The sequence below is a fragment of the Pongo pygmaeus genome, chromosome 2, assembly GCF_028885625.2.
Source record: "Pongo pygmaeus isolate AG05252 chromosome 2, NHGRI_mPonPyg2-v2.0_pri, whole genome shotgun sequence".
NCBI lineage: Eukaryota > Metazoa > Chordata > Mammalia > Primates > Hominidae > Pongo > Pongo pygmaeus.
This window is the reverse complement of record NC_085930.1, coordinates 44,671,405-44,694,542: the sequence shown is the minus strand read 5'-3', so window position 1 is coordinate 44,694,542 and position 23,138 is coordinate 44,671,405. Positions and strand designations below refer to the sequence as shown.

The following is a 23,138-nucleotide window of genomic DNA, read 5'->3' as shown; positions in this document are numbered from 1 at the left end:
AACAGGGTTTTTTCATAATGTCTGGTATGACACCACTCTTTTTTAGCAGCTGCAGAGAAAGTAGAGCTATACTTGTACTAAAAATAGACATGTTTCGTATGTGATCCAAGAGGAAATAAGAGGTTCTTAATAAGTATGCCAGTTACACTAATATTCCTGCGCTTAGAGATTTAGTAGGGTATGTTTCTTGTCAGCCAACATTTAAGAATCCAAAAATACTCAGTCACTTAATAAATATTACTGATCACTAGTTTACCAATGAGCTTTACTCTCTGTGCTTAAAAGACCATTCTAGTTTATGAACTATAGCTGAATGATTTTCAGCTACAGCTGCCTAATTGTGTGTGACTTAAATGGGACATATGACAATCAATCAATCACAAACTTCCCCCCCCCACTTTTTTTTTCTGGTGTGGTGGTTTGAAAGGCAATATTTTTTCTGATCCCACCCTATAGTGATAGTATTTCTAGTATGATATTGTGATGTTTCATAAAATGCAGTGAACATAAACAACTCGTTACCTAAATAAATAATGGATTAAAACAGAAAAACAAATAAAAGGCAATATTTTGACCTAAGGAATAAATTTCACTTAATATTTATTGGGACCTGAGTTTACTTCAGAAGTAACATAGACCACTTCCCACTTTTTAAAGTAACATATAATGTTTATTATTTCTAGAAAGGAAATTCATATCATATGGACTATATAATCTAAATATAAAATAATGTACACCTACAAATCTAATATTGCCATTAATTCTGTTACGTATCAACCTACCTATTTACACTGAATTTCAATTGCCTTTGCTCTTTAACAGGGGGTTCTTGATTTGAGTATATGGCTTAAATTGTTTTTACCACCCACCTGCATAATAAGAGAATGTTCGCTTGTTCCGATCAAAAACAAACCAACGTTTTTTCCACGTTTTAATTTTCCCACCCATTTTGATGAGGAATCCTCGGCAGGTCTTCTCTGTGATTGATACATGGTAACAGGTGTCAATATTGTGGCCAGCAGTCTCTACGTGGCTCCGCAAATCAAAGTCTTCCTTCCGGACAGGCAGGTAGCGTGTCAAAGGACGAGCCTGGAAAAGTGCAAAACCCATTGCATCTATAGCGAATTATTTGTTTTGTTTTAGGTCACAGATGTTTAGAAGCAGAAATTAACTGTAAAATCTAAGCTTTAAAATGCCCACATGATTAAAAGAGCTTAAGATAAACAAAGCACTTATGATTTGGAGTATAAAAAGTAGATAGTATTTTCAGAAAGATGCTGTAATATGTAGGGGAGAGGCAGATAAACTCAGGACAATTTATTCTATTCCTTACGATGGGCAGTTGAGAAAATGAAAAATGGTCATTTATCTTAGTTTAAAAGATGTACTTTGCTCTTGTAATGAAGCATGAAGTTTTCTGGGCTGCTCCTTGCAGATGAGGACTGCTCCTTGCAGATGAGGACTGCTCCACTGTTAAGTTTCCAGAAGTTGTCCCTGCCACAGCTTAACAATCATTCTCAAGTAATCTCAAGCATGACATGATTGATTGAACACTATTTAGTAAGTTCAGCCCCCACAGGATCCCACAAAGCTGTACTTGTCAGTTTACATATATTCCGATAGAAATTGAAGGCAGAGATTTATATTTTGAAAAGTAAAGCTAAAATAAAGACAGAAGTGGAATCAAAACTGGACCTAATGTAATGAACGGTACAGGACCAGATGCCAAAGGGATGTATTTAGATGTCTTTTATGTTACTGATGGCTGGTATGAAAGCTCATCCAATCTAGGAAGCATATATCACCATGGGTGATAGTTCTAAAATGGTGTCTTATTTTATGCTGTTAAATAACCCCACCTCTTTGCCTTGGGGAAATGACCTAATTATATACTTGGAGGCAACACTTACAATCAGGATTAAAATAGAATTGTGCTTTTTGGTTCGGCTTCAGATAGTAAACAAGCATGGATGACTTTCACTGCAAGTCAAAATTTGGAAAAGGGTTGGGCATGATGAAATAAAATAAACAAATTTTACTTCCTACTTTTCCTTCAATACTTAATGTTTGATTGTGTGATACTTTGGTTGTAACAGATGCTACAGGCTTACTGATACCTCAAAGCACATAAAGTCTTAAAGATAGTCTCTAACTGCTATACTATCAAACGGCCAGCAACCACAAAGAATAAAAGTAATGGTATCTTTTGCCTTTGAGTCTAGTGAATCTTGATAAAATAGAGTTCAGCTTTAAATTACATAGTACTTAACAAAACTTTATGTTAGTTGCTCAGAAAACATATTATGTAAGCAGCTATAGTGACAAGAACAGAGATTCAAATTCTACGATGACCAAGATAAGACATTAAACGAAACGTGTGGTTTCTCCAAACTTTGCTTGAGTACAACAAGCTTGTGCACAGGTGTTGAGGACTACTGTAGCAAAGGGAACACATGTGACGATACAGTGCTCAGAAAAAAGACGAAACACTACCACCATGACCAAGACACTGGGCTTGGTGAAAAGTTACACTGCTCTAGATTGCTTGTAAAAGATGGCTTAGTAGAACCTCTTCCGTTCCCCAAGCAAAGGTTTCAGTTCAAATGTTGTATTTGTTTTCAGCAGCAAATCCAGCTGCATTTTTAAAAGCTGCTCAAAAAAGATTCTCTTTTTAAAATGTACTCCAAGGAATGGGTGGAAGAAAAAGTGCTGCTCCTGGCAAAACGTTCCATGCATGACTAAAGAAAAGTGTCATTTGGTTGGTGGTTCCCTAAGAGTTTTGAAATGAACTCATATTTTTTTTTTTTTTGTACAGGAATGAACACTCTTCTCTTAACCCTTGCATGTCAAGTGCTAATGCTCAGTGCCCAGGAAAGCATCCTCAGACACAGAATAGCTGTCTTCTAGGAACTGCCACCAGGGGGCAACCTGCCCATATGCATTCAGATTGACCGACCAACCTGTGCCCTTTGTTTCTCCCTTATTTTTACTTCCTTTTCTATTAACTTCTGCCTCTGGCTAGTTTCTTCCTGTAATCGTTTTTCCAGGATTTCCCGGCGTCGTTTTTCTTCTTCCAGGGCTCGTTTTTTGGCTTCCATTTCCCGTTCCTAAACATTATGCACAACAATGATTATTTTAAGACATACTGGTTATACTTGAATGGTTCCAATCAATATAAAAAAGACAATTCTTACTAGACAAATCTTGGTTTGTAGACTAGTCTCTTATAATACATAACCCACAAGAAAACAACTCATAACCATGCCTGGTATAGCTTCCAAAATCATCATCTGCAGAAATGCAACCACTAAATTTAATTAACAATTAAATTGTGGTCTTCAGTGAAAATCCAGCTTGTTAATATATTCAGTCATTTCATCATTTCATATCAACCAGCAACTCTCCCATTTTAAATAAAAAGCCTCACAAACTGTACTTTAGCACTTATCATGTGATTTAGCCTGTCTTTTGACTACTGTCTTCTAACTGAAGGCCATGGTTCCTCTAATTCCTGTTGTTGCTCTGTAGTTTCCTGGCTGAAGGTCACAGAGGAAGCACATGGGGAAGTTAGAAAAGGAAAGGAGGTGCCCTTCAGGGCAGGATGCAAAGGCATTTTGGGGGATTCCTAAGGAAGTCGGATTCTGACTTGAAATACAGTCATAAAAACGTGGGATTTTAAATATTGAAACAGTGCAGTTAGCACAAGCTGGGAAGGAAGAAATAATGCATAAAGACATGACATTCCTTCCTGCTCCTTGGCAGGAACACAAAGCAGCCATTAAAAAAAACAAAAAACAAAAAACAATAAAAAACAACGACAAAAAAACACACAAAAAAACCACACAAAAAAACACAAAGCATTCATTTTGGTCTATGTCAATACTATATATATAGTTCAAGTTATGGAAAATCCACTGCAGTAGAGAGCCTTAGAAATCATCTAACACCTTTATTTTTCAGATAAGAAAATGAGACTGAGAAAGGTTGAGTGATTATTCCAGGAACACATGGCTCCTTAAGGAGGAGTATTGTCTGATGCCAAGTACAGGGCTCCTGCACCACAGTATCACAGACCTCCGGCATGAAAATATGAAGCTTACCCTGGATTCGAGCAGCCGCGTCTTTTCTGCATGAGCCTGCTTCAAAAGTCTCTCCATTTCTTCTATTCTAGCAATATTTGAAGTGCTGGCACTGAATGAAACACCAAAACCTTTTAAGAATATTGGTTTAGACTAAGAAGTCTCTCTAATACACACACATACACACACACACACACACCACACACACACACAGGGGGTCAAGGGAGGTGCATGACAAAATCCAAGCATATATAATTTAAAGAATATTACTTACGAGTCATTGGACCGAAGAGGCAAATCAATTCAACTCTGAAAATTGTAGGTGACACTGACTTACCTCAGTTTAGAAGCCAAAATATAGGCAAGCAAAATAATGCCAGTGCTTTACTCATAGGTAAATAAACCAAAACCAAATCTTACAAAGTGTGACTTCTAAATGCTTCCTCCGAAGTCTAAAAATAATGACCCATGAGAGTCTTTCCCATTAGTTTAATGACTTAAAGATATCAGACCAACAAGACTATCACCAACATTCTATATAAATGACACCTAATGTTTGGAGTCACTTTATTCAGTTGCGGAATATGTATTATGAGCTACTTTTTGTTGTCCCTTTATATGTGTGGACACTTTATTTATTAAATCATGATGCCAATTAAAACATGACTTCTCCTATAGGTGCAATGGATGGATAGCAGTCAGTTTTGTGAAGAGTACCCCCTCATGATACCAATGAGAAAACTGCATAAAGAGATTTAAGAGCTTCAAAAGAAATGATGGAAAAGACATCACTCAAGTGAAAGATGAAAGCAATGGGAGTGAAAGGTGCAAGAACAGGGTAACTAAAAGACAAAGTGAAAACTTGAAAATGTTTAACACAAAACAGGAACTTTTATTTTCCACTTGCTTACATTCTATTTGACTATTCTGGAAAAGAGAGACTATAACCTAGGTCAAAACTTATTTACTTTGCTATTTCAGCTATGGGGACCATATGCTGTTTCTAATGCATGTGTACTTATGTACCCATTTAAGTACCTGTCTTCTTTACTAGACTCTCTTGAGGACAGACAGACCAACTTTCGTGCCTGTATCCCTGTAGCATAGAACCTGGCATAGAGTAGGAATACATGTTTGATAGACACATTCATATAAAAATAAATTCATTAAAAAGTCATATAAAAATGAAGAATCAGAGCCTTCTTGGTTATAGATAATTATTAATATAGTATTCTCAAATTATATTTTTGCAAATCAAACCTAGGATGGTTTAAACCTAGGGGTAAGAGTTCTATTGAAGAGAACACAGGGTGTACAGTTTATTCTATAATCAGTACTGACAGCCCCATTACAAAACACATCCATTAAAGAGTGAACTGTCTTAGGAATACCGGATCCTTATAAGCTTAAGAATTAGGCTGCACTTTGCAGGGTAACCTTGAACCACTTTTTAGCCAGGTGTTTTCTCCCACATGAAAGAGAAGAACATGGAAATAGCTTATTATTTCCACTAGCCAGTGAGGAGATACAAAAGAGTAAGTTCTTTTCTCTTCAGCTAGCAAGAATCCAAGGGAAAGAAATCTTTTAATTTTTGTACAGGAATTCTTATTCTCCTTCATTGTGAATACCTGACTTCATGGATGGAAAGGGATAAACTTCATTGGCCCAACTGAGAAAGCCAAAGACATGCATGCAGGACATATAAGGGCACAAAATTATATTTATATTCTATAGTGTAGTTTGTGACATCAAATATATATGTTTTATATCTCTCATTAATTTGAAAATAATTTGAATTTCACTAAGTTTCAGGTCTTGAAAACTCGCCAGTTAGTCGAAACAAACTCACCAATAGCCTAATCCCCATTTATCCCTTTTTTTCATATAGTCAATGTTTATTTAGATTTCACTGTTTACCATTTTCTTTGCTTACATGTCCTCCCTCCTCCCCCCACCATGAGATTTATTGAGGATACATATACTTGACAAATAAAATTTGTATATATTTATGGTATATAACATGATGTTTTGATGTATGCATACATTGTGAAATGATTACTACAATCAAGCTAATTAACGTGGCTCACACCTGTAATCCCAGCACTTTGGGATGCCAAGTTGGGCAGATCACCTGAGGTCAGGAGTTCAAGACGAGCCTGGCCAACATGGTGAAACCCCATCTCTACTTAAAAAAAAAAAAAAAGAAAAAATTAGCCAGATGTAGTGGTGGGTACCTGTAATCTCAGCTACTCATGAGGCTGAGATGAGAGACTTGTTTGAACCCGCAAGGCAGAGGTTGCAGTGAGCTGAGATTGCGCCATTGCATAGCAGCCTGGGCAACAGAGCGAGACTGTCTCAAAAATAATAATAATATAGCAACACATTTATTACCTCATGTGGTTACCTTTTGTGTGTGTGTGTGTGTGTGTGTGTGTGTGGTGAGACACATTTGTCCCTTAATTCTTTCTATGATAGCACTATTGCAAAATGATAATTCCTGACAAGTAGTTATGTGTGGCCATGATCATTTTCCATAGTTGCTTTACACAAAACTGACTCTGTGGTGCTGGCAACTGCAGATAACTAATCCCCACGGTCAGAAACTACTAATAGTATTTAATGTCATTATCTTATGAGATCTTCTGAATGTCAAAAAATTGAAGCCAAAGTAGAAGATGCCTGTAAAAGGTGGAGTGGAAAGGGGAGAGAAAAACAGGCATTTCTCTTCTATACCACCATCAACTTTAAAACAAAATTCATGGTACTCAAAGAGAAGCTCTTACCCATTATTATAATGGAAAATAAGTGATAAACACTAGGGAAACAGGTTATGAGGAACTAATGTTTGGGATGTATATTTTGATAAAGCATCCTTAATTGGGAATTTTTTGAAGATTGGTAGAAAGGAGTAAAAAACTAAAAAATCTTTTCTGCTTAAGATTCGTTTTTAACTTATGTACTAAAATTCCCCAAATTATAAGCCTATTAATGAGGTAATTCCATGCTGAAATTCTAGTCACACAAACTTGGTCTCGTGGTTTATTATGTCACAAAAAAATATTTGTAGGATGATAGGATTACTCAGAGTTGTGGGTACATTTGCCCTTCACTTTTTGTTGAGACATCACTTTGTGACTACCAGAAAGTTACATGAGTCAGACAATGTTTTTGCTTTTTCAATATCATTATTTACAGTGTAGACAAACATAACGCTCAGAAAATAGGTCTTGGGTCATAGAAAACAGACAATTGAGAGTCAATTCTGCATAAAATCTTCATTCTGCTAAAATTATTAAATTGGCTTATAGAAGAGTATTCTGAATACTACCTACACGGATACTTATTATTACTATTATCATTATTAACTTACTAAGCCCTGACTTTGTGCTTATCCCTTGAGAAAATGTTAAGAACCAATACAGTCAAAGGCACAGAGATCTGAGAGTTCTTCATCCTCTCAATCATTAAGCTCTGTGAGGTGCATCGGGAGAATGAACGGGAGTTGGGTTGGACCTAGAGTGCCAGGTTCTGGGATCCGACAGTAGGTAGTGGGACATCAAAATTTTAGAAAAGGAGGAGCACCATGGCCAGATTTATATGTTAAGACCACTTTTGCTTGTCTCAAAGTATAAATACAAATGTGAACACTTAAATCCTTACAAAAATTTTAACATACAGAATAGCAAAAAGCTTCCTTTTAACAAATACAAGGGTAAGAAATCCTCCAAAGTTCTGACTGCTGTTGGAAAATTATTCCTTTTCTTTTTCTTTTTTTCTTTTTTTTTTTTTTTTTGAGATGGAGTTTCACTCTTGTTGCCCAGGCCGGAGTGCAATGGCACAATTTTGGCTCACTGTAACCTCCGCCTCCCGGGTTTAAGGGATTCTCCTGCCTCAGCCTCCTGAGTAGCTGAGATTATAGGCATGCGCCGCCATGCCCAGCTAATTTTTTTGTATTTAGTAGAGACAGGGTTTCATCATGTTGGTCTGGCTGGTCTTGAACTCCTGACCTCAGGTGATCCAACCACCTTGGCCACCCAAAGTAGCTGGGATTACAGGCATGCACCACTGTGCCTGGGCCCTCTTTTTTTAATCAAAAGCGGTGTAAGTGAAGCTTAGAGCTAACCAACAGAAGGAAATCAATTTTAAAGCACAGTGTAAATTTGAGCTTAAGTGAAGAAAAAAAGGATAAAGGTGAAAACAGATTATATGATGCCTGACTAGCTAAGTTACATAAGATAAGAGAAACTACTTTCAAAGGCCATCATGAAACCAACCCTCTTCTACATTATAGACCCTTTATGTCTCCAAAATTTGGGCTTGTGCATATACAGTTCCCAAATTGATGGCTTTACTTTTTGTGAGCAGTAGGCTCTTTTCCAAACCAGAAACCTTACCCATAAATAAATCTTACCTAGAGATGTTGTCAGGTGAGCAAGCAGAGATGCTGGTCTCCATGCTATCAGAGCTATCGAGGCTCAAAGTATCAAAGGCCTGGTCCTTGTAGCTGTGATCTGGATAATGGAAACTATTCAAGTAGACATTTGATTCAGATGCTGTGCGGTTGTAAAATTCAGATTTCTGCCTGTGTCCTTCACTCATCTGTTGATGATTATAACCTAAGGAAGGAGCCATAAATATGTTAGTTTGCCTCATTTTTCAGTCTTTGAATCTTAAACGTCTACAGACACAAGCCAGCAACCAGAAACATCTGTCTATGAAGCTTGGGCCTTGGTCTAATTTGTTTTGAAGACAAGATCAAAGAAAGAGCACCATGCTCAGTGCAAGCAACTGTTTGAATGAAGTGGTCTGCTGAGTCTCTTACCCCTCAGCAGGATCACTTGACACTTTCCTATGGCATTCCTACATCTCAGCACAACCAGCAACACACAAACACAAAAGAAACCAAACAAACACAATGAAAGGCCCTGAATCCTCTAGAAATAGCTGTGTTCAAGTGAAAATAAGATGCCTCCTAGTGACAAGCAAAACCAGGGTTTTAGGGCAGGCACTTCTTCAATGGTGTTCAACTTAAGGAGTACTCAGTCTGGTCATAAAAAAGCAGGTGGAATCTTTCAAGTGTAGGATTTCAGAAACTCATATCTCATATCATCACTGACACTTTTAATCTTGTTAAGATCCAAACTACACATTTTTCCCATTTTCTCTTTCTCTCTTTTTCAGTTGTTCTTGTCTGACAATTACTTATTTAATTCAGAGTCAACATTCCTTCCAATGATTGTGCTCCTTGTAATTACCCTAGTTCTCTTCTTTTCCCACCATAACAATCAGCCTTCCACAAGCTGTTGATAACAACCATTTGAAAATGTAGGCATCAGTAGGATGAAAAGCACCATAAATAAGAGGCCTTTTCTTTATTTTTTATTTTTATTTTTTGAGACAGAGTCATGCTCTGTCATCAGGCTGGAGGGCAGTGGCGTAATCTCAGCTCACTGCAACCTCCACCTCCCGGGTTCAAGCAATTCTCCTGCCTCAGCCTCCCGAGTGGCTGGGACTACAGGCTTGCACCACCATGCCCAGCTAACTTTTGTATTTTTAGTAAAGACGGGGTTTCACCATGTTGGCCAGGATGATCTCAATCTCTTGACCTTGTGATCTGCCCGCCTCGGCCTCCCAAAGTGCTAGGATTACAGGTGTGAGCCACCGCGCCCGGCCAAGAGGTCTTTTCTTTACCCTGGTGCTCGGTCAGCTGGCACTTTAGGTTATTGGCTTTACCTTGTGTTACTGCTAGGCTTGCTCTCTGATCGCTGATTTAGGGCATTACAAGTCAAATTTTCTTCTTTTCAATTCTCTATTTATTATAGACTCAGGAGCAGGCATCATAATGATTAACAAATTCCTCAATTCATTAAAAAACTTTTCTCTAGCCAGTACTAGAGTTTGTCATCTCTTTCTCCCTGATAAGAGAATGTCTACTCAAATAGTTTCCATTACCCAGGGAGTTATTACCAGAGCTATTCAGAGTTCACAACTGGACGATTTGAATTTCCTCTTTTTTGTGTGCTCTACCTACCTTTCAATGAAAGTTTTAGTAGTAATGAAATGGTCAATAGTAGGCAAGAGGATGAAAGAAGAGAAGTAATTCTCAATGGCTTTCTCAGCTATTGATTAAACATTTCCATTTAAAAATAGAAGCCACATCCATGATGCCTTAACAAAACATTGTATGTCAAAATTTCTGTAAAATGGTTTTAGTTTCATGCAGAGTATTCACACCATTAGTATTTGGAGTGGTTATAGATATTTAAGTGAAAATAGGTTATTTCAGATTCAGACATTTCTGGGAAAATAAGTTACTTTAATATAATCTGCCATTATAAATTATAAATACATATATATTTTTTAAAGCCATATAGCATTTAGTTAAGGGAAGATGCAAAACATAAAAGCACACCACAAGACTAAATATCATGAATTATAATGATCAATCCACACAGCATTAAATGAAGCTGGTATAGTCACATGCGTGAAGCTGCGCCTTTTTTTAAGGAAGGCAAAATAATTCATTACTCAAATATTTACCTTTGATACTTGAACTTTTGGAATTACTAATTGCTCCTTTTAAGTTGTTTCCAATTATTTATTATGCAAATGACAAAAAAACATAAATTATTTGAAAAGGTCACACATGTATATTTTCTTATGATTTCAAAAAAAGGCTTGTGGCATAGAAAAGTGGCACCAACTACATGGAAGATATGTCCTTGTAGTATGAAAAACAAATCCCTAAATGACAGCCATGTAATTTAAAACATACAAGAATTATTGCTCTGGCAATGAGTGACACTGCCACAACCTCTTCCTCTCCCTGAGTTTTCACATTGAGGAAAAACCAACCCGTATGAAGCAACTACCACCCTCTTGGAAAAGCAGGAAAAAGGTGAGCATATTTCTTAAAGCAACTGTATGTCTTGCTCCTCAGATCTTCCAGGGTTCTGTTTTTTGTTGTTGTTGTTTTTGGCTACTTTTCCAAAAGTATCACAGAATAACAAAATAGAACTTATGAGTGAAGGAGATAGCAAACTAAAATGACTCAGATGTTTCAGGTGAATGTAGAAGGGCCAGCTACATTATAGTTTGTACTGTGATAAGGGTTGTGAACATTAATTCCCCAGACCAACTCACAAGTTGTTGAGGTTTGACTCTACGACTGAATCTCCCAGTCATTCTGGTGGTAGGATAAGCAATTTACATTTTCATGGCAACTTAAACGAAAAAGCATGAGGCCAATAATAAGCATCTCTTTCCCAACCCAGGATTTTTATTTCCCATGAATCCAATGTGAGTGGAAAAGTTCACCTCATGGGGCTACTCATTTCTGCCTACTGGTAACACTTTACTGACCTCAGTGAACCCCACTGTCACCTGGCCTAGCTTCCTCCCTGCTGAACAAATCCCCCATGAACAGGTAATCCCTGCAATTATCAATACAGGCATGGGCCCCTCTCCTGTGATCCTGCAATTGAACCAGTGTGATTCCAAAGAGCTCATTTTGGGATTCAGGCTCTGGCCTGGCCATCCAAAGGCATAGATATTTTAAACAGAGGAAACGTCATAGAAGATCAGGGGATGGGGCTGGGTAACCTGGCAGGAGGCCCAAGGAGAGGTGCTGGTGCAGTGAAGGAACACTAGAATGGCAGTAAACTGGCCTAGGCCTCCACTCTCATGGAAGCTTTATCAGGAAAGGGGATGCAGATGTCCTGTGCACCACAGTTTACCTCCATTTATTTAGCATGTGGATGTCATAAGATAAACAGTCACTGAATGAATTTATCTTTTCATCTACATATTCTAGATAAATAGTCAAATAAGGAAATGGAATGCATCTACTTTTTGAGGGGGAGCAAAGAAACAAGATTGGGAAAAATGAGACTTTCCCAACCCCTGAGACTATTTGGTTTCTGTTTTTTAATTATGTAGCAAGAATAACATTAATCAGTGGGAAAGCAACTAAAACAGTAAAAAGGGACTTGAAAATGCTCTAAATCCTTCTCATCCAGACAGAAATAGCTGTTTGAAGGGGTAGTTTATAAGGTGTATAAAACAAGACCTAATTGAGGCTTGTTCCTGATCATAGCCACGCAAGGAACCCAAACCAGCTCTGCTCTTCACTGCCTGGGACAGCCAAGAGACCAAATGTGCAAGGCCCATTTATTATTATTATTTTTAGTGCCGGTCTCTATTAATTCTGGCTAATTGGAACTGAAAAGTCTCTTGTGAGTTAACGATTACACAATGTGTAGACTCCTGCCAATACATTCGCAATATGTGGTATATACTTTTACATGGCTATCTGGGCTGTAATATAGAAAGTAAGATGACTAAAAGTATAACCTGGGGTTAAGAGGATAAAATTAACCAGTATTTCTATCAATTCAGCCTGTCATAGCTCACCTGCTGAGGAATTCATTCTTCCTAATGACAGTCCACAGCCAGAAGAAGAGGGCACAGGACAAGTCAGGAATGAAGAAGGAGAATGATTGTAGAAAGGGAAAAAGATACAAGATCAAAAAGGATGATAAGGGGGCAGGAAAAACATACAACACTTCCAACATGCACTCATTGATGGTGTTAGTTACAATATCAAATTAACAAGGTATGATGTTCACAGTTTCAGATTAAATCTAAGTTTACAGAGAAAAACTCAAGAAACCTTAAAAAAAATTGATACATGCATAGTCAAAAAAGATTGTCACAAGACAAATAAATCTTTCACACATATTCATCAACCAGAAAATAGGAAGAATAAAAACAGATTATATCTGTCAAACAATTCTTTTTCCAAACAGACAATAGCAAATAGTTTTTAAGAGCTCAGGTTTGTAAAATGCCATTCAATTATCTGAAGCACAGTTAATCAAGTTTTATAACACATCGTCTAACATCCTACATCTCTACCACCTAGCCACAGGAAATAACCATCTTACTTATTCAAGCCAATCATTTAAACTATACTTCACTCTCCACTAAGTCTTTCTTAGAAAACAGGCTCCAATGAAATGAATAAGTAGGAGCTTCCTAAATCCTTTCATCCTTTGACTGTAGCCTGCCTTATTTATACCTGTCCTTGATAAAGGAGAATCGTGGTTTACACTTAGCTCATATACATCACAATACCCTCTATTCTCTTCATATAGATTCTGAATCTTACAAAACAATGCTTCCACAGCACTCATGTTTCCTGCAGGGTCTGACCTTGCGATTAAAAGCCAAAACAAAGAGGGTCATGCAGCTGCCAATGAATGAACAGCAGCTGCACCCAGCATTGTGTTTCTTGCAAATGTGCAACAATTTTTCTCTATTGTGTAAAAGAAATAGTCATTAGACTAAAAATCCACCACTGCACAGTGTTAAATCTGATCATTTCTTAAACATGACTTGACAATGACCTTTCAATATTTGCTGGAAACAAAAACACCACACAAGGAGGTTGTCATACCTTTCTTGGACTTTCCTGTATTTAACAAAAACAAAAGGACAAAGATTTCATTCATTCTAAAGCTGCCAAAGGAATAGTTCACAAGTTGTTCAAAAGCCAATAACCATTCCAACTTCAGAAGCTGAGTTTCTCAGCTCTCTGTTTTAAACTCTCCTCTCAAAGTTCTTTGCACGACTCACACTGTCAGTTCTATTAACAGTGCTGATTGAGTAAGGCTTATACTTACACCATCATCCTTGATGTATCCATTACGAATAGCAGCAAAAAAAGGTGTGTTTAAGTTAATTGTGTAAGTTTAAAAGATGATTAAGTCTACTAAATGTGAGTTAATGAAAATATGCCAGGTATAATTTTTTTCAAAACCATAGAATTTTACTTGTATTTGCTATTTTAATAAAGTTAACAAGTGCTAGTCAAACAATTCTAAATGAAATTATGATCCATCCCTCCTGGTTTTTTTGTGAGCCACCAGTTTGGGCTGTGTAGAAAATCCTGCCAGTTTTACAGTCTGCTGGGGCTCAAAGAACTATAGACCCTGACTTCTCCTCCTCTGGGAAGGGGAGCCAAAGGCAGCAGGCTGTCTTTTCAGAACACATCTCCTTGGACCAACATGCATATAATGGTTCTCTATTTCCTCAGAAGCTGCCCCATCAGAATTACATGAAACTCTTCAAGAGGAACAGCACTTTACAGTTACAGCAGAGAAAGACTGAAGTTGCAGTCTTCTCAGCTGCATAAAGGACATATCAATAAAGAACAAGAGCACAAAAGACAAATCAAAGACAGATTTGATTTTCAGCGGGAACATCAGTAATGTGGCCTAAGGGAATTAGCTCAGTTTTCCTCTGTGAAACTGGCATGGGATTCCCATTACTTCAGGGGAAAACAGATTAGAATAACTGAGATCAAACCTTCCCTCGGTTTCACCATAGTCTCACAAAATCCTCTTAAATGGTAATGTTAATGGCTCTTGAGTTTTGCAAATCTATTTATTTACTATAAAGGTCTAGTTTTTCTTACTCTTTGAGAAAATACTTTTATTTATTAATTTATTTTTTGAGACAGGGTCTTGCTCTGTTGCCTAGCCTATAGCGTAGTGGCATGATGGCAGCTCACTACAGCCTTGACTCCCAGGCTCAAGCGATCCTCCTACCTCAGCCTCCTGAGTGGTGGGGACCACAGGTGCATGCCACCACGCCTGGCTAATTTTTAAATTACTTGTAGAGATGGGATCTCACTATGTTGCCCAGGCTGGTCTCAAATTCTTAAGCAATCTTCCCTCCTCAGCCTCCCAAGGTGCTGAGAGTACAGGCATGAGCCACCAAACCTGGCAAGAAAATACTTTTAACATGGAGTATAGTAATTTGTGATCCCATCCTCTTTCCCAAATGCTTGCTCTTTCTCTTAAACACTGAAGTACATTAAAATGCTTAATGGTCTTTGTTGGTGTTGTGGCCAATCTAAGCTTTGATGTCTTCCGACGGTGGGAAAAAATTTATTTAAAAAGAAGTCTAATACATGCCTGTAATCCCAGCACTTTGGGAGGCCAAGGTGGGAGATCACTGGAGCCCAGGAGGTCGAGACCATCCTGGGAAACATGACAAAAACCCATCTCTGCCAAAAAATACAAAAATCAGCCAGGTGTGGTAGCACACAACTATAGTTCCAGCTTACTTGGGAGGCTGAGGTGGGAGGATCACTTGAACCTAGGAGGCAGAGTTTGCAGTAAGCTATAATCACACACCACTGCATTCCAGTCTGGACAACAGAGTGAGACCTTGTCTCAAATATTTATATGTAAATATTACAGAAAAATGTTTCAACAGCAAATAGACTTGACCCACAACTTAACAGTGATAAATGAGAGCCAAAATAGACTCATTTATGTTTATTATTTATAAATATTAAAAGAATATGTTTAGCTTATTAAGAAATTATGGCAAAGAAAATAAAATAGTTCAATCAGGGTATTTGATTCAAATATTACCACTGCAAACGTCTCTTACACATTATAAACCTATTATGAATACTATACTCTTTAATTTTTAAATCGCCTTTAGTAATGATTTGAAAACCTCGTTCCAGTGATATATATATATATATCATATATACATACACAATACACATTATGTGCACATATATATAAATTTATGTATGTATATGTAGTATATATGTATTATATATACGTGCGTGTGTGTGTGTGTGTATATGTACGTATATGTGTGTGTGTGTATACATATTTTCCCCTGATGGAAAACCAGTGTTATCTCTCAGTACCATTGGCAGAGAGGCCAAACAGCTAGAATCGAATTCCAGCCTGCTTAGAGGGGAGGATTTGAATCCCATCACTGCCTGAATGTATTTGAAGGCCAAATGCCTGCCATACCCAAAGCATTTCCATTTATATCCTGGGCATACCGCCATTATTTCATTTACCACATTTTATTGAAATCATCTGTTCTGTGTCTTTCTTCCTCAATAGACTATAAACATTACAAAGGCAAGCTTCCTATCATTCATTTGCTTTCTTGGTACCTAGCATCGTGCCTGCTCAAAAGTTAGGGCAATGTAACTTATTGACTTAAACTATTGTGTTAACACAAGAAATCTAATCCTCTCAACAAGAAGCTTAGCCCTGGAACTACGTTACAGTAATTTCTTCTAGCCCCATGAAGACTATCTGAGAATCCCATTATAAATGTAATGTATTACTACAAAAAAAATTGCTGAGAGTCAAAGTCTACCTGAAACATAACAACTATGAAGTATAAAAGCTCAAATCTACATTAAAAGGCCTATAAGAATTCTGTTCTGGGCCACTAATGCTATATTTGCCGTGTCAGCTCAATGATTCTTCGGCACAAGGTTCATTTGACATAGCGGCTCAGACACAACCCAGGTGAGTGATCTTGATTAAGTGCCCTGGTAATCTCCTTGGATCTCACTGGTCTCTCTTTTCTTTCTATTAATCGAAGGGGAAGGTTAGTAATTCTCTAGGGGTCTTTCTGGTTTCAGAGTTCTATCAAATCTATAAAGTACAATGGGAATGTTCAAAATGTACCAGCTATATGTATAAATAGGAAAAGTTATATATCCCTCCTGAAAGAGAACACATTAAGAGTAAAATTAGGCCTTTGGTTGATCTCTCCTCTAATCATCCCTACCCCTGTTCTCACTTCCTCCTCCTGAAGAATTCTAATGCTTAACAAAAGGCCATGACATTTGATTTAAAAGGTACGTACCTCTGAGCATCCTCCGAGATTCTGAGTCTTTGGCCACGGCTGCCAGTGAGGGAGGGAGCACACTTCCACAGCTGTTACTCTGTCCTAGGGGCAGGTGGGCCTGCGGGAAGCAGGAGGGAGTACTTCAGGCAAGCTGCAGGCTGAATGGACCTTTAGGAAATGGCCACATCCCTGTTTCCAAAGCTCCTATCTAAGTGTACAGGGCAGAGAAGGTAAGTCTTTGTATTTCATTTGTTGATGCTAAGTGGTAAAGGCCAGTTACTGGCCCTCCCGAGAAGTTCCAGGGTAGTCGCAATATCAAAGCACTTCCTCCAACAGCAGCAATTCCAAAAGTGAAGACAGTTGGGGAAGACACTGTCCAAAATCACCTGAAAGAATGGCTGAAAGTTCTTCATGCATAAGGAGCAGAGGGCAGATGCAGGGCCAAGAATGCATGCACACCATGCAAAAGAACAGGGAAGAGCTACTCTTGTTACAAATGCACCCATTTTTATTTATCCTCTGTTATGCGGTGGGCTGAAACTGAATAAATCTATTAACACCCTAATGGTTTTAGCATTTTTTAAAAATAGCAAAATCCTTCATGTAGATAAAATATACTTGAAACACAATGTATAAAACAGATTAAAACAAATTTACTCTGATTAAGGGCAGGGGAAGGGCTCAAAAGTCTGTCTCATTCAGAACCTCCTTCACACCTGCCTCTTCTCTTGCCACAATGATCCCCTCAGGCATGTTGGCAGAACCTGAGGGAGAGCTTGGGTGGGCGTCAGATGGCATAGGTTCACATTCCACTCCACTACATACCAGCTGAGGGCTCCTTGGTTAGTCACTTAGCCTTATACACCTCAGTTTATCCATACATACAACTGGAATAATAATCAGTAGTCTACTATCTAGTGCTGCTGGATTTTCAAATGAAGCAATCCACATAAAAGGCTCAGCCCAGTGCCAGCTACATGAAAATGTCTGAATAAATATTTGTTGCTGTTATTCCTGGAACACAGAGGCTATATCCTATCTTATCTCCAGATGTGGGATGCAGCCATGGAAGTCCATCATGTAAGTGAATGCCACTCATCGCCTGGGTTGTGCTGGTAGAAAATACCCTGAAGTATGTTCTTTGGCCCCAGAGCATACAATTTCAGATGTCCTCTGAACAGGTAGAAAATGCGATTTAGTCCTGATGTCTGCCTAACAAGTAAATGTAATGATTTATTATTTAGCACTTTTCTTTAAAGGCCTTTACACATCAGTGAATATAATGACAAGAAGACTCATGGAATGGGAAGCCCGTGGTTTCTCCCAGGTCCTACCTTTGGGGTGATGCTTCTCCCCATAGTAGCACTGCTGAAATGTGGGGAGATGGAAGATGTGGTTTTCTTTCGAGGCAAAGTATCACTCAGATAGAGGCCTTCTTTATGCTGTTTTTTCCTTTCTTCCAGACTTCTAAAGTGCTTTAAATGCAAATGCAAAGCAAAATAGCAAAACTTGACTAACTGTAATAGGTGACTAAAGAAATGAAGAATTATGCACTTATGAAAAAAATTGGAATTTTAACAGAATTTTTCTTAAAGTTATTCAACATATACTGTGTTCGCTGATAGATTTGAGCTAGTATTTGATTAGATACTAAACACTGTAGGAATTTATGATGAACCTAGAAATCTTTAAAAAATTCCACCTTTCACTTCTGTAGTGCCTGCGGCCTTGGGGCCTCAGGACAACTTACAAATTATTATGATGGTTGCCATGTGGATGGCAGAACAGCCAGTGGACAAAGCACGTAAGCACTTTCTCCCCTTCCGGGCAGTTCTGTGTGATGACACAGATACCAGTGAGAAGAGGACAAGAAAGGGGGAAAAGGAGAAAAAGAGAAAAAGCGAGTAAATAGGGAAGTTGTTTGAAAGTTGTAATAATATTTCAGTCACATAAACACACTCCAAATCCACATAAAGTTTCCCTAAAAGCCATCATTCTAGGTTACTTTTTAAAAAGATTTTGGCCAAGGAGCCCCTACAGTAATCTCTCATATTTAAAAATCCTCTAATGGACTATTTTTTCAGATTTCTAAAACAAGATTTTTGTCCACTTGAAACTTACTCAAATTTTTCTTGGCCTCCCCCTAGAAATGTCTTTAATAATAAAATGATTTCTTGTTCAAGTGATGGGTGCACCAAAATCTCAGAAATCACCACTAGAGAACTTATGCACGTAACCAAACTCTACCTGTTCCCCCCAAAACTATGGAAATAAAAAAAGAAAGAAAAAACACAAAAATGAGCTCAAAAAAATTTTTGCTGAAATATATTTGAAACATATAGATAAGAATAGAGGATAATTTAAGAGATATTCATATTCCCACCACTTAGCTTCACTAAATCTTAACATTGCTTTATTTTCTTAAAGAAATAAAACATAAATATATATATAGTAAAGTGATTTCTTAATTAAAGATTTTTTAGGTCTGATCATTTTAAAGTCATTTTAAAAGCTCATGCTTTTGAAATGCATAAAAATTAATGCAAATTTGAGTTACCAAATTTATACTGAGTTACCAAATTTATAAACAGTCTTCAAATATGCCAATAATAAAAATCTGCATTTTAACTTTATAATTAACTGTTTATACTAGCTAATGAATTTATTAAGAGCTATGTGCCAGGTATGATGGTTTATATATGTTATCTCATTAAATTATTATAATAATCCTGTGAGGTAGGTACTATTACTATCTCTGTATTACAGATGAGAAATCTGGGGTGCAGAGAGGTGAAATAAACTTGGCCAAAGTCATGTAGCTGGAAAGCGGCAGAGCTAGAATTCATGGCCAGGTAGTCCATACTAAGATGATAATAATACTTTGCAGTCTGGCTGACTAATGCTCCTTTTAGATAGAAAAACGACATCAGAACACTTCAATCTAGCTCCCACTATGACCAAATATTATAAATTCTGAAGTTCATAACTTTCCAACATTCCATAATGGTAGCTTAATAAAATAGAAAAGAAACCCCAATGAAAACACAGTCTAACTGAAATTTGACAGAAAACAGCAGGTTTGTAAACTGTGATTGTTTTTGCTACTAGAGATGTCTTGAATGAAGTTGTTAAAGAAATAAACCTAACATCAAAATTGAAGGCATTTAGGTCTTCCATTCTCCTTGTTTCTTCCTTGTATACATAACTTATTTCATCCACCTTTCACCAATATCCTTTCATATCAGCCCAGGTGGCAGTAACCTTAAGGCAGTGAGAGATATAGTCCTTTAACATATGGTAATTGATGGTAAAGATACCTTCAAGAAACGTAAGGGCTAAGCATGACCAACCAGAGCTCGCCTACATCAGCACAATGACTCCTTAGAATCTTTTGGTGCCAAATTCCTGTAGGTATTTGACTATCATTGAAAGGAAGTCTTGAAACAGATTTTTTTTTGGAATACCCAAGCATCGATATACTCTGAGTGTTCTAAAAGGAAGGCAACATTTAGAATAAAAAATTATTTATTTAAAAATCTGGTGAATAAAAACTAGATTTATGGACCAAATGCACTACTAGTGGTGTGACCTTGGACAAGCTACTTAACCTCACTGAGCCTCAGTTCCCAAAACTTTAATATGGAGATAATTTTTACTTCATGGGATCATTAGAAGGATGTAAAGAGATACACAAATTTATAAAACAGATTGAAACAAAGGTACTCTGATTAAGGGAGTAAAATGTTTAACAAATTCTGACACAGTAACAAGGGAATGACATCTATTATGGTTTCAACTATGTATAATAAAAATATTTTGTGTTGACAACATAACTCTTTATACTATAGATTTTATGGAAATGCTTGCTAGTATTTTGAGAACTATCTGAGATAAGTTGCAATATTTTTGTTGAATGGTAACTGAAAGATGAGGGTATAAAAAGTGCTCAAACATATAAAAGCCAGTAGGGGACACTCAAGGTATCAAAACCTTACAACAGTTCTAACACTCTTAGAACACACTAAATGTTCTTAAGAGGAAAAAAAAAAAATCAGAGAGTATGCAACTTGCCTTTTTAAAAATGCCTTTGGGAAAGTAGAAGAAAAGATTCCACATCAGTAACTTTGTTGTCAAAATAACATTCCCAAACTCTAAATTCCAGTTCCTAATTACCTGTTGCTCCTGCTGCTGCTGCTGCCTTCTGTGTTTCTTAGCTGGTAGAGGAGGAGGTGTGTCATTTAAAGGTAAAGGATTGACAGATGTAGCCATGAATTCAAGCCATGGGGCTGATGTATGTTGAGTGATAGGATGAGGAGAAAGGGTGGAAGGAAACACAAATCCAGAATAGACAGGTGATCTTTGCTTTATGGGAGAAAGAAAAGGTATATATGTGTCCACATGAAATGAAAGAATAAGACATAGAAATGAAATTGATAGTTTGTTCTGTTTGTTATATTTTAATTAAGAAGTTACAATTGATGGGCAATATCTTTCAATTTAGCCTCTTATTAAAATCACACACTGTAAGTGACTTGGATCACTGAAGATATTTTAATTTATTATTATTGGCCCCTCCCTTAGAAGGCTTTTAAAAGGCCTAATATTTAAAAGCATCCATGTTACAAAACAAAATCAAAAACAAAGTCAAACTGAAGAGGCAATTCAAATCAACAATTTTAGAAAGGCTTTTTAATTTATAAGAAAACTAAGTTGAGTTAGAGTGCTAAGACATACAACATATTTCTTTGAGTTACTTCTCCTAGTACTCCACTCTGTAGCATAAATTTCACGGTTTCTAGAATTTTTTATTGGTAGAGCATTACCCCCAAATTGGTATACTTTATAAACTCAGCCTTACCCTACCCCTCTGGCCAAACAGATATACATTTGTCATGCACGCTCTCGTGGACCTCATTTTCAGTTGGCCGTGGGTTAATTTCCGACATGAAGAAAAGCAGTGAATGAATGAAACGTCATGCCTACACACCTCTTTACTCTGTGGCTGGCTCGCCAGCACAGCTGTGGCAGGCTCAGTGGCAACAGCATCAGCATCAGCAGGAAACTGAGTGGAAGGGGATAGATTCGTGGAATTGCCACATGGCTCATTAATCTCATTTACACTGATATAGCCCTAAAAGGAGGAATTCAGAAGTTAAACACAAAGAAAGCAAAAGCTGAGGCATGCGAGAGTATTAATTTTCCCAGTACAATGAAGTTAGCTTAGAGCGGCACAGCCAGATATCTGTGGTATTATCAAATGTTTCATTAAAGGAATAATCAGCAATTAAAATGGATTTACATTGCTTAATCTTGAAAATTGGCATTCTAAGTATTAAACATAATTTTTCTGATGAAATCAAGATAACTGTATTATAAATAACCCCAAATCTTCTATTTTAAAATATCCAGAAGTATCAGCATTCATTCTGTTGATGGATTAAGGTTGTCAACAACATATACATTTAAAGTAATAACACACCAAAAAATCCAAGATGTAAAATTGACAATGCAATCACTCATTCCCTAATTAAAGAACCTTTTCCACAAATCTTCATTCTCAGATTTTCACCATTTCTGTTTCCTGATGAATCAAAGTGTGAGGAAAATGGGCTGAGGGCTACTGGGTTTTAAACTAAGAAAACATTTTTAAAACAGTAATTATTTATAGTGGGTTCTAGCTTTTGGGCATCTCAACCAAATGAGAATAAAAATAACACTGTCCTTTCATGCAGGTGAGCCTTCCCTAACAAAACAAATGTGTGCATGCACAAACACACACAGACACACAGACACACACACACACACACACACACACACACAGAGTCCTAAGGTAGAGTTGCAACCAGGGTATGTTTCAATTCAAGGCAGCCTCCCTAATCCCCATCTCTACCCATAGGACAGAGAATTTCCAATTACTTTTGAACTCAATAACTCAGTTCTGGCTTCAGCTTAGAGAAAATACCCATGGATCAAAATATCTGAGAAGCAGAACTCCTGAATCTGTGGAAAAGGCACTTGTCAATTTTCATGGAAAGTAATTATACAAACCAATTATGATTTTCACCACCCCAATAAAGCAGTGTGAAAAAGCTGTATAAAATAACATCTCCCTTTTAAAGCTAAAATTGAGTTAAATTTGACACAAAGATTCTTCCATGAGTCCATCAATCCTTTTACAAATTTTAGGCTGAAAAATAAAAAACCTTGATTTTTGGTAAAAACCTTGAAAGGGTTGATAACAAAGTGGAGAATGCTAGAGTTGAATTGTTTATAAATTGGATGTGTCAGAGACTTGCACTTCAGAAGGCAGGATAGATATCACGTAAAGTTTTATAATGTTAAACTGAAGAAAATAAGTAGTCAAATAGGTCAATTCAT

General features: G+C 37.2%; 1 protein-coding gene across 18 annotated transcripts in view; it reads right to left on the bottom strand.

Moving 5' to 3' along the window:
* Positions 1 to 23,138, bottom strand: part of PHLDB2 (pleckstrin homology like domain family B member 2) — a 240,953-nt gene that overhangs the window by 5,534 nt on the left and 212,281 nt on the right. For 4 of the 18 annotated variants that reach the window (XM_063661609.1, XM_063661612.1, XM_063661618.1 and 1 more), the window contains 9 exons: positions 21,748 to 21,891; positions 20,934 to 21,122; positions 18,095 to 18,235; positions 16,779 to 16,878; positions 12,492 to 12,512; positions 8,491 to 8,695; positions 4,101 to 4,191; positions 2,961 to 3,107; positions 870 to 1,089 (listed from right to left, as the gene is read on the bottom strand). In XM_063661609.1, coding sequence (XP_063517679.1) covers positions 870 to 1,089; positions 2,961 to 3,107; positions 4,101 to 4,191; positions 8,491 to 8,695; positions 12,492 to 12,512; positions 16,779 to 16,878; positions 18,095 to 18,235; positions 20,934 to 21,122; positions 21,748 to 21,891 — 1,258 coding nt within the window. The remainder of the gene's footprint in view (positions 1 to 869; positions 1,090 to 2,960; positions 3,108 to 4,100; positions 4,192 to 8,490; positions 8,696 to 12,491; positions 12,513 to 16,778; positions 16,879 to 18,094; positions 18,236 to 20,933; positions 21,123 to 21,747; positions 21,892 to 23,138) is intronic. The other 14 variants (XM_063661619.1, XM_063661623.1, XM_063661625.1 and 11 more) reach the window with 7 other exon arrangements.